The 12,596-nt window shown below is 39.0% G+C and overlaps 1 protein-coding gene across 1 annotated transcript in view; it reads left to right on the top strand.

The window, feature by feature from the left end:
* Positions 1–6,172: 6,172 nt before the first annotated feature.
* GRAP (GRB2 related adaptor protein) overlaps positions 6,173–12,596 on the top strand; it is a 36,730-nt gene continuing 30,306 nt past the window's right edge. The window contains exons 1-2 of the mRNA XM_072417460.1: positions 6,173–6,326; positions 8,709–9,020. Coding sequence (XP_072273561.1) covers positions 8,943–9,020 — 78 coding nt within the window. The 5' untranslated portion in view covers positions 6,173–6,326; positions 8,709–8,942. The remainder of the gene's footprint in view (positions 6,327–8,708; positions 9,021–12,596) is intronic.

The following is a 12,596-nucleotide window of genomic DNA, read 5'->3' as shown; positions in this document are numbered from 1 at the left end:
TGGTTAAGGTTGGTCGGGTGGTCATTTAAATGTAGCCTGATTAGGACAAAGCAGACAGTCATCAGAAAGAGTTCATGCTCATTAGTATGTTGTAATAATGTAATGCCCAGCGCAACACATTTGTTGGTGTGCTGGATTGCCATTGATAATGAAACTATAAATGCACCTTACCAATACAGCATGTGCCAAGGTTTAATGCGCTGCCCTGGAAGGCCAATTCAAGCGATTGAGCTACTGAACACAACAACTCATGTGTTTAGCAAAATACCAATAGTGGGAATGATCCCCAAATGCTTTCAGTGGATTCTATGAGGAGCAGCCAGGTACTGGAAAAGGATGAAAGCCTTTAAGTTGGACAGTTGGCAGATGCACAGTACTTTGTGAGGGTTCAAGATGCTGATCCGTGACTCCCAAATGTCAGGGGATAACCACAGTTTTGTTTTGGACTTCCTTTAACAATTCCTTAAGCACCAGAGCCTGCCATGTTAATAAAGAAAGTAGGTGAGGGTTGGCTCCATACCCCAACGGTGTCTGGTGTTTATCCCTTCCCCATTCTCAAGTACTGATTAGCCTCCTTTTTTCAGAGAAGAGTCCACCTGTCAATTTAAGGGACTCTGTATGGTAAAATGTTGGCACATCAAATGCTATCTTGCTACCTTTTTCTATTAACATTGAAATCATTAGCTTCTGTCCAAAGGTATCAATTTCTGTACCTATGTAATTTCTGATGACATTTCCTCCATGCCTGTTGTAGTGTATCATCTATAAAACACATATACTTCCAGCATAAAGTTACAAAATAAAAAAACATAAAAAAATCCAATGTTTAATAGCTGATATTTTCTTGTGTTTCTTCCCGTTTTGAGCAAATTTAATCCTGGAACAACAGTTTGGGATATGTATGTAAATGACAAAATGTTGTATATTTGTTTGAAGTATTTTTGTACTGGACTATTTTAGCTTTTCTGAGCTGGCGTTCACTGCTGCTGGACCTGCTTGTGATGACATCAGCGTGCCTATGAATGATGGAGAAGCTGGTCATGCAATTAGAATGAAGTTTGCAGAAGGGAGGGATAAAGTAAGTCAATTATTTTCTTTTTCTCCGATACTAAAATGAACATTTTACCCTCACAGTGCAGGGGAAGTCCAATGCAAAGGCCATATAACAATCTACAAATCTGTGTACTAAAACCTTTGCATTATAACTATGATCCAATGAGGTGCAATAACCCAAACCAACTAAATGCATTGGATGCAGTTCTCATGTTTTACTAAACATCGGAAAACTTATCTGCAGTAAGTTTCTCTGATTGAGTCTTATTCACTGTTAAGAAATAAACCAATTAAAATATATCTTGTGTTTCAGGTACATCTTCTAAAATGAAAGCAAAAACCTGATTGGCTGGCTGAGCTCTGTTTCTGTGATACCTTTGTGCTTGCTGGAAATATTTCTTGCAAGGCAAAATGCAGAGAAGATAATATTTCCCCATATTTAAAGACCTTGAATGTACTAAAAAAACATTTGATGATCTGGAATGAGTGGTGCCAGCCTTGTCCATATGTCTTCAACTAAACTACTCATCCACTCCCATCTCTACAACTCAGCATTCTGTAGTCTGAAAGGGCAGAGGACACAGGGTATATCTGAATTTCAGATCATAAGTTTTCTTTTGCACCAATTCTATTAAAATTTATAACAAACCCTTTTCTATTTATTAACTAGACCAAAAAGGGAACAAAGATAAGTTTATTTTTAGTTCATTGTCTTGCACCTTTAATCCCTTCTCTAAAATCATTGCTAGTGGTAGACCAGGGAAACTACAGCAACATATCCATTAATACACATGTTATTAGCACCACCTAGTGGTAAGTTAGTGGCACTGCAGATTTTCCTGCTTCTAAAACTAAACTTTAATATGATATACCAGGAGGCATATTTAAAACAATAACACTTCTTTGTTCTACTTTATTTTTCCAATCAACACTGTTACAACACCAGATTTTAAAAGGGCCATTAGGGGCTGATAACTGTATTTTAATTGACCTAAATTGGTGATCAGAAGATCCATCACTTGAATGGAGTAACCAATGCTCATTTTTATCCACTGGCCACAATTTTGTAAGTATGCCCTGCTAAACCATCGCCCCTCTCCTTAATATTTTATATCAACTCAAAGTAAAACTGTTAGACCAGCGAGCACTTTACACACATATTGCCAGTTAAAGTTCCCACTTGTTCAGTGCGAGATACACAGGACACCATTCTTCTTGCTTACACAGCATACCATTCCTCCCACTGGCTGGGCATCATTTCCAGCACTGGCATAGAATACAATTACTTCCACTCACACAGGGGGAAGTTCCTTCAACTGACACAGTGCAGTATTCTTCCCACTGACACAGCACACTGGGACAGAATTATTAAAGCTTTCCAAGACTGAGAAGATAGACTGTCATGGGAGAACCTGTGTGATACAGCAAACCTGGAATGGATTTTATTAAAATAAACTATTTACAAATAGGTGGCAAATCCTGGACCAAATCCATTCCACGTTTTCTACTTTTCTACTTGAATCACGAAGCTTCTCCCATGGTAGTCCATCTTCTCAGTCTTAGAGAGCTTTAGAAAATCAGTGTTTCCCCTATTGGCATAGATATTATTCCTATCACTGAACATTATTCCACCCAATAAAGCATCAACCCATTCCTCCCACTCACACACGGTTCCCTTACCTCCTTCTGAATAATTGCACCATTCCTCCCACTGACACAGGGGCCTCATTCCTCCTATTGACACAGGGGCCCCATTCCTCCCACTGACACAGGGGCACCATTCCTCCCACTGACACAGGGGCCCCATTCCTCCCACTGACACAGGCCACCATTACTCCCACTGACACAGGGGCACCATTCCTCCCACTGACACAGGCCACCATTCCTCCCAACTGACACAGGGGCCTCATTCCTCCCACTGAAACAGGGGCCCCATTCCTCCCACTGACACAGGGGCCCCATTCCTCCCACTGACACAGGTGACACAGGGGCCCCATTCCTCACAATGACACAGGGGCCCCATTCCTCACAATGACACAGGGGCCCCATTCCTCACAATGACACAGGAACATTATTTCTCCCACCGACACAGGGACACCATTCCTCCCACTGACACAGGAACATTATTTCTTCCTCTGGCACCCCATTATTCTTGCACACAGGATATACAGGACAAGTATTTTTTACTACCATAGGCACCAGGGCAGGTATTACTACCACTAATGCAGGGGTACTTTCTTTTACTTCTTATGACCACCAACTCAGGAACTTAACAGTTTTGTATAAAACAAAGACAGAAATTGAAGTGAGTAAAATGTGTAATAGCAGGGGAGAAACAGAAAGCTAAGAAAAGATAAACAAATGCCACATTCCCATTTATTACTTTACTCTGGAACCATCCAAATGTTTATCATCAAGATAATCCTAACCAAGTAACAGCTCCTGCAGTAGTTGCAGTTCTCTTAGCCCTCAAAATGCTACTAAAGGTCAAAAGGTAGACAGTAAGTAATAGCTCTCCTATCTCTTCTGTTTGGAACACAAGCCAAGAAAAGAGTGTGGAAGAAATACCATACATAATACCCGATATGATACCGCTTCCTGGAGCTAGAGATCAAAGATATAATAAATATTGTAATTTACTTTTTTCCTTCATGTTTTTTCTGTTGGGCAAAAAGTAAAGGAAAATCTCCCCAGTGTGACACTGCACATACAAAGAAATCTGACAGGGGGTTTAACCCTTCAATACTATATTCAAAATTAGCAAAAATGTTTTGGCGTTAGATGTACTTTAAAGTTAACCTGTCATGAGAGATGTATAAGTTCGGACACTGCTGTCTTCTTTCTGGAAATAAAAGCTGTCTGGCTGCAGTGTTATGCTAAACCTCCAGTTGGATTCAGAATTATTATGATCAGGAAAAATCAGTGATTTAAAGTATTGAAGCAAAAAAGTAAAGTCTTGAGATCTTGAAATCCCAGCAACTAGTATTTTTGGAAGTAATGACAGTCTTGCACTTAGTCTAACTACAAATTTTCCTTAAGATAAACTACTTACCTGGGGGCTGTTACTGCTGGACTGAGATTTAAACATAGCTACCACACACCACAACCTTGTCTAGCAAGAAAAGAACATTTCTGCTTTTTTGTCTGCTGACAACAAAGTTGCATTTAAATATGTTCCTTTTGGCCACAAATGATATCATTATAATGTGGGAAAAACCAAATGCCTTTGCAAGCCTGGATATTACGTTGTAAAAGTACCAGTGGCATTAGTACTGTGTTGCCTTTGCAGAGAGCATAGTTGTAGGAGGCACTCAACATGCCCACTTACTACCGGATGTCTAACGAAAACTAAAACAGGGGGGCAAATACAAGACCAGTCACCTTGCACAAGAAGAGAAAATAACAGTGACTGGTTATAATACAGATACTCCTGAGCAGAAGCAAAGTATCACACTGGAATCCTGCACAGATCTGGAAAATACACATAGCACATCAAGATATAAGTAAGAATTCACAAGCCTTTTGTATATAGACAACATCAGCCCTGCACTTGCAGGGACTGATTGAACTCCCATGCCTGTGCAGGAGTAACATCACCCAGCCAATCAGGATGGCCAAAGATCACATCTAGAAAAAGAAGAAGGAAGAAGATGGTGTCGCCCTGCGGAATGGAGAAATGTGAGTATAGTGTGGTTCAGTTCAGCTTTAAGTAACACGTGGCGGAGGTAGGGACATTCGATTGTGAGCCCCTTTGAGGGACAGCAAGTGACATGACTATGAACTCTGTACAGCGCTGCGTAATAAGATGGCACTATATAAATACTGTGAAATAATAATAATGTACAGGTCTTGTCCATACCCCAGTCTGCACAGTGAAAGAAGAAGCAGCTGACCAATTTTATCATCTCTCTTGTCTCTTCAGCATGTTTTTTATTTAAACATGAACACTGCAGCTCAACTGATTGGTTTCGTGTAAAGTTTCTTCTCCCAGTCTGAATTCTTCTATACTGGAAATACAGATGCCTGATATATAGTAAAATTCAAGAAGTAAGGGAGTGGGGTTATTCCACTGCCAAGCCTGTGATTCAATACATATAGTATATATATATATATATATATATATATATATATATATATATATAGTAAGAGAAAGGATAGAGAGCAGGCTTTTGAGGCATCACATAGGCAGAGTAGATGTTGAGCTCCTTACCCGACGCGTTTCGCCCAAAGCAAAGTTTTATTTTCTTCTTCTCTGACAGGCTGCTGGTGATTTTCTCCCTCATCACATAAAAATGTCCCTTTGGTTTATAAATCATCAAAGAGTACCAGTTGGACTACTGCTTACTCCCCAACCACCACATATACTGACATATACCTATAAGACCCTACTGTTAACTAAATCATTCTGAAGCACCAATATCCAAGACATTTTTTTTACCTGGAACTGCATACATTGGTGACCAATACCATTTTGGATAATATACTATCGGAAGTTACATATGTTACCAACACTTACCATTGGATTACCTGGTGATCCCCATTCCTAATGGCCGAAACGCGTTAGAAAAAAGAGATCAACATCTATTTTGCTTATGTGATCCAATGTCCACAATAATTAGTGCAACTAACTTTGTAAACCTTATGTTGTAAAGGAATCCTCAGCTTTGAAATTGTAATAGTGAACCTTTGTTTTTCCCTTGTCCTTTGTTTATTTATTGTATAATTGATGAATAAAGTAGATTTTATAGGTATGCTTTCTCCTAAATAACTGTCTGCCTCAAAAGCCTGCTCTCTATCCTTTCTCTTTACTATATGTAGTAAAATTCAGTGTATATATGTAGTACATTTCATTTCCATTAATAAACCCAAACCCAATAAAACCAGAGAGGGAGGTTGCATATCATATATTCTTTCAAAAGTCATCAAGGTGAAAAACTTGCAACAAAGAATAACATAAATCTCTGATTGTATAGACACAGAAATGCTCTGCCTTCATCTGATACCAGATAACAAAATTACTGAACAATATTTCAATCATACAACACAAATTCGTTTTTTTGCCTGTATATAACAACGTATCTGTGTCGCTTATCCTGCTGTAAGTCTCAGTCTGGCAGCCTGCTTTACAGCGACATCCTGTTTGTCTTTATCTTAAAAAAAAAAGTTGCAAACACAAAGCTCTTTCTTTGCAAGATCAGTAGAGCGGAGGTGACATTACAGCTCGGAGTGGAGACATCAAAGTGACAATAAAGGGAGAGGCGACCACACTAGAGGTAAGATGCTCCCCAAAAAACACTATGACTGGTATTTTACAGCAACATTTATATGTGATTGGGAAAGGTCAGTCCTCTTACCACTTTCTATTACAGGTGAATGGAAATATACTTAGACATTGGGATTGTAGTTCTGTCCCGCTGCCGTAGTTATTAGGTGTCCCACTCTAGTGTATTATATAGCATGAAGGATGCAGCAGAAGCAATGAGACTCCATGCTGGAAAACTTCCTACTTACAGATGCACATAGAGTGACCAAGGCTTGTTTCATACCCCTATGTGACCCATTGGTTTTACCACATTAATACTACAACAATAGTGGCAGCATTTGTCCTTAATAATCATCATTACCCAAAGACTTGGAATGGGGGTTGTAGTTTTTTTATAGGTTGGCATGGATGATCATTTGACTTCCTGGATTTCAAATATACCTGCTGATCTTTAGTCCTCATGGGTGTTCAGTGTGCACAAGACATATAATAAGCCCGATTCCGACCACCGGTACAAGTAATATTTTAGGTGAACGGATCCTTTAAGAAGCTGTTTTGTTATATGGACGATGGGGAATGTATAAGTGGTATTTGTATACACAGACAAACATCTAGTCTAAATGTAACAATTACTTCACTGATTTGCTGTTTTTTTATCTGATTAATATACCACTGAAAGTGTTTTGTTATATTTACTTAAAAAGTGCAAAAAATTACCTGGTACCTGATCCGCCGGAAATCTTATGAGCTGATAACTTCCTGCGTTTTCTGCCTGTGCTGCAATTTTTTTAATTGTTCCCAGCCCTTAAATGCTATAGAGAGGTATCATATAGTTCTAATACACTTTGTGGCCCTATGGTGCTTCTCTATGGATACAGTACGGTGTATGATCACCCTAGGACAAGAATTGTGTTACTCGGGGATAAACAAGTAAAAAAATCAAGAAATAAAGTCTGTAAAAAGGAAAATGAATGCAGCCACCACATCTTATGGCTGGCAGGCCACACTATAATCATATAACCCTCTGGTCGATCTGCCCTATTTAATGTACAGCGCTGCGTAATATGTTGGCGCTATATAAATCCTGTTTAATAATAACAATAATAATTATAGATGTGCCAAACAATTCTAGTTACAAACATTATAAAAGTGACTCTGGTTGTGTCACATTTTCCCCTATCTCCAATGATTCTTACAAATGTTGTTTGTTTCATGAAGTCATGCTGCTGGATTATGATGAACACAGCAAACATTTGTTTCTTTACTTGCACAGTTTGGATAGAGTGGTCATACAGCAGTAGCTCCAAGTGATGTACCATGTGGCAATGGAGGAGTTTATTTGAGGCAACCCTAAGGCAATACCAGGCATTAGAAACCTTAATATGGCACATAATGATTTACCATCTAATAGGAAAAGTATCATGTGCGCAAGTTTGGAATTTACCAATTGCTATAAAAAAAGAAACATTTTACTGTGTGTGTTGAATCCACAAAGCGAGATGGTTGGTTCAAGCAATGACAAGCAGATATCTCATGATCTGCTGCTTTCAGATGACATGTTTATACCTTGCCTTTTTTTCTATAATTCTTTATTACTTTAAAGACAGTAAGTGGTAAGATTATTTACATTTAAATACATTTAAATATTAACTGTGGCTGCAGCCACTGTGGAGCAATTACTTCTAAAGATAAATAATTAATTTCCTTAACTCATCAGCGCAACATCTCCTCAATAGAAATTTAAAGGGTGTCTAGTCACTGCTGAAAGGGGGCAGCAATGGGAGCTAAGCTACCAAAATATTACTGGGAAGGGGGAGCTGAGCTGCTGAGCCACATTTGGGGGGGCACAGGGTGAGCTGAGCTGCTGAGTCAATATTCAAAGGGAGGAGTAGGGTGAACCGCTGTCCCAGTGATGGGGGGAGCATAGCTGCCAAGTCATTACTAAACATGTAAGCAAGGCTATTGTGCAATTGCTGGGCAGGAGGGGCAGCAGGGGAGCTGAGCTGCTGAGAGAACTACTTGTACATGATGGCAGAAAGAGAACAATAACAAGTGGCATAGGGTCATTATTATCTACTATTCTTGCATGGTCCAAATATTGACAAATTGTAAAATGGGAGGTCAGTGTCAGATCTGAGTCAATGCTTCTCCTCCAGCATCTATCGGCCCCATATTCGCACTAAATGTCTGATAAAGTATACTTTGAGTAAGTACGTATTTTGCATTTTGCACAGCAGAGTGGAGACTGACCAGAGAAAGATTACTTTGACTCAGTTGGCCAGCTCGAACACATTTTGAAATGTATGTGAGCCAAGAGTTTCTGTTTTCTATGCAAAGGGTTAAATCAGAATTTTCAGTTTAAATTTCAAAGACTGTTAACTTGTTTTTCCAGGAAGGTCTCTGCATCAGACACCCTCTTCTGAATGTCCCAGTCTTGGGCCCTCATTGTGGACATGCTTCATTTGGTTTCCACTGCCGGGGGTGCCGCAAACATTTTCACTTCTTGAGAACAGAGGACTCCGTCACCCTCCCACACACTTTCCAGCTGTGTATGTCACCACCTGCAAGTGTCGTTTAAACCCCCCTGAGCAGCACACACGTTAAACCCCCCATCGCGTCAGAGGAGATGGAGGCCGTGGCCATCTACAACTTCAAAACCACGGAGAGAGATGAGCTGCCCTTTAATAAAGGAGACATACTCAAGGTAAGACTAGACTGTCATAATACTACTAACAATCCCAGGAGGTATTTATAACATTTTATACAGTAGTTAAAATAATTACATATTACATAGTAGGTCAGGTTGAAAAAAAGTCTATTAGGTTCAGCCAGTAGGGAAATAAACATATCCCAGATATAAAACCCCATGGACATAGTTGGTCCAGAGGAAGGCAAAAAAAAACCCTGGTACAATTTGCTTCAACAGGGGAAAAATTCCTTCCTGATTCCATGAGGCAATCGGATGGTCCCTGGATCAACAGTCACTGTTATTTTTACTTAAAAATAAAATAAATAATGTTTTTGCATTTTCTTTAAATAACCATCATATTAGCCTCTGCCCTTAACATCTTTTCATATAGTTTCCCTATATTAGTTATACATAAAGTAGAAACAAGTTCAAACCAGGTAACCTACCAAGAGCTGGATTTGCATAATTGAAGCATGTAGGTGCCCAGCCATTTGGCACCTAAAAATAGGATCACCAAACATTTTGCTGCTGTCCTGGTCCTATCCTGAATATTGTAGCAATATGTTTATAAAAGATGACTATGGAAAAAATGTGTAGTGTATATGTACACTCTTTACCATTCTTCTTAAATGTTCTGTTTGGAGGAACTGTTCTCTTTTCAGATCCATGTCCCTCTTTCCATCACATTTGTCCCTTTTATTGGATGAACATATACACCTGCATATAGAATGTATTAACATTGTTTTTCACTAAATATTTCATTGGGCCTTTAAGGTTATTCTATTTGTTATTTTGCAAAGGTAATATAAAGGAAAAGTACTTGCATACATACTACAATCCAACTTCCTTATCTCGATATGTTCAGAGATATGTGGACCTATATGGCACAGGATTCCTGTATCCCTGAACCTACTTGTATGCTGTTGGATTGTATTTGGAACCCACATGATTCCCATAAGTGTATATATATATATATATTTTTTTTTTTTTTTGCAAGGGTTAAAGACGTTTTAATCTCAGATCTTTAGCAGCAGTCTCTCTGCTGAGCTACCCTAACCTCTCCAGCTCCATATTCCCTGATGTAAACAAATAGAATACAGAAGAGATTCCTCTAACATAGTGAGGGAATACAGAAGAAAAACTCTCAGAAAAAGGTCCATAAGAGATAAGGAGTTAGGTACACACGTGCAATGGTTCTCTTCCGATAATTGGCTCAGGGCTGATATCAGGTGAGAATATGCCGTGTGTAAAGCACTAGTCGTCCATCGCCCGATTGACCACCCAGGCAGATCCGTGGACAATGGACAACGAACGATCGTAATGAAAGTGAAGGGGGAGAGAGCACAGCGGGGTGCCGCTCGTCCTTCTCCCCTCTCCATAGAGCAGAATGGTGCTGTATGTACAAAGGTCATTCATGCATCATGCAGTGGTTAGTCATTGGAAAGGATCATGAAAGATCCTTTCCAAGGACAATTATTGCACGTGTGTACATAGCCTTAGTGTGATCTGTCAGGATCTATGCAACACTGAAATCAGATTTAAACCTTTACCCTAAATCCTATATATACTTTAACGTGTTCTTTGTCATTACAAAAGCTGTGTTTAGTCTTTTTTAAATCTTTACCTTTCAGGTATAGCAAAAACCTGGTTAACTGGGGAAAATCATTACCTGGTGATCTTGTTCCGTGAAGATCCTTGATTATTTACCCAACTGTTGACAATTCTGTCTCCCTGTTGTGCTTGCGTTGTCACCCTGTCACATGCACCCCTGGCACAGACTACTAGCAGCCCTGCCAATGCACATTGTACAAGCATGGCACACTGTTGTAAGGAAACTGATCCTGGATGTGCAGCTTGTGCTGGAGTGCAGATAGACAAGAATTGGATATACAAAAAATATATGCAAAAAAAGGTGACATAGGTGCTTTATAGAAATAAATGGCAAAAGGATTATAGTACACAAGGCAAATTTCATTCAGTTAAGATTTGCTGTACTTAGACTCTTTGATATTTAGGTGCCAGAGCTGTTGAAGAAGGTCAAAAGGCAAAAATGAAATTTATTGCAACTTATTAAGTTTTTAGTGATCTTGCATTCACCACACATCCTATGCCAGAGTGCTTGGTATCTTTTAGGAAGCAGGAAATGTCCATTCTATGTTATAGTTGGGAGAACGACCCAGGAAATACTGTCTAATGGCATTGCTTTACCAATACCCCACCAATTACTATAACAGCAGGGTTGTTATTGGAAACAGTAGGGAGCGCCCCCCAGTGGCTGGTGTTTGAATGTTGGATATACTGGTCGATAGGTATGCAGAAGTAATTCAGGTAAACAATCAACATAAGAGAGATATTGATTACTTGCTTGGTTGGGAACCCATCAAGCAGCGTGTGAGTTTACCATTAATTATTACTATTAATACCAAGTTGATACAAAATAAAACATTTCTGTGTCTAATCTATTTCAATTGACCTTCTGTCTATATATCGATCAGCAATGATTGATGGAAAAGCATCTTTTTGAATAATCAATTAAAAATATTACATAGAGTATGGCTACAGCTGTGAAAATATGGAAAAGTCGCCACTGCCAAAACAATGCACAGTTTCCACAAATCACCGTGGGATGTTATTCTCGGGATTTAAAAAAATGCTGTTGGTGTTCAGAGAAGAATTTTAAGAATAATGTTAAAACAAATTGAGCCGCTCTGCAGAATATTTACATTTCTCTTCTGCAATCAAAGAGTTAAACTTGTCATGTTTAGGCCTCTCTATGTACTATCACTAAGTTACAATGACTTCAAGCTCATTGGCCTCCGTGACGCAAAATGTTGGTTTTGGAACTCAGAATTTGAACTCCAATGGGTTAATAATATGTAGGATTCAATGTCAATGGCCAAAAAATACCCTAAAAATATCCCAGTTCATATAAACAGGATGTTTTCTTCCTGCCTGTGCGGTACACAGATGTGCTGGGATCAGGCAACATTTTCTTTTTTTAATCAGATCTAATGTTGTGGTTTCTGCATATAGGAAAAATACAAATCACAATTCAGCAATGTTTTCCTGGTACAATGATGCTTTTTTTACTCATATTAACATTGTTGTGTTAGTTTTGTGCTCAGTGCTTTAAACACCAAAAAAAATTATTGCAAACGTAAAAGAAAAATCCTGAATATGTAAGAACAGAATTAAAACAAAATGTCAGCCAAAAGTAAAAAAAAAAAAAAAAGCAAACCAATAGTCTATTAAAGGCTTGAGAAGATACACTTTCATCAATGAAGCTGGGTGATCCAGCAAACCTGGAATGGATTTCTTCAAAGTCATTTGCTAATTGTTAGCAAGTGTTTTGAATCCTGGACCATATCCATTCCAAGTTTGTTAGATCACCCAGCTTCCCTGATTAAAGTGTATCCTCTCCAGTCTTGAAAAGCCTTAATAAATCAGGACCAGTGTGTGGGGTAGTACCTTTAGGAAAGTAGCACCAGGCATCAGTGCCAAGGAGTGTTTATCACCATCTCTGAGCACCAGTGTTGGGAGGTGAGTTGTGTTCAAGCCACCCACTGACAAAGCCGATGATGGGGGGTGGTT

The sequence above is a fragment of the Pyxicephalus adspersus genome, chromosome 7, assembly GCF_032062135.1.
Source record: "Pyxicephalus adspersus chromosome 7, UCB_Pads_2.0, whole genome shotgun sequence".
In the NCBI taxonomy this organism is placed as follows: Eukaryota; Metazoa; Chordata; class Amphibia; order Anura; family Pyxicephalidae; genus Pyxicephalus; species Pyxicephalus adspersus.
Note: the sequence above shows the minus strand (reverse complement) of the source record. Positions and strands in the feature narration are given on the sequence as shown.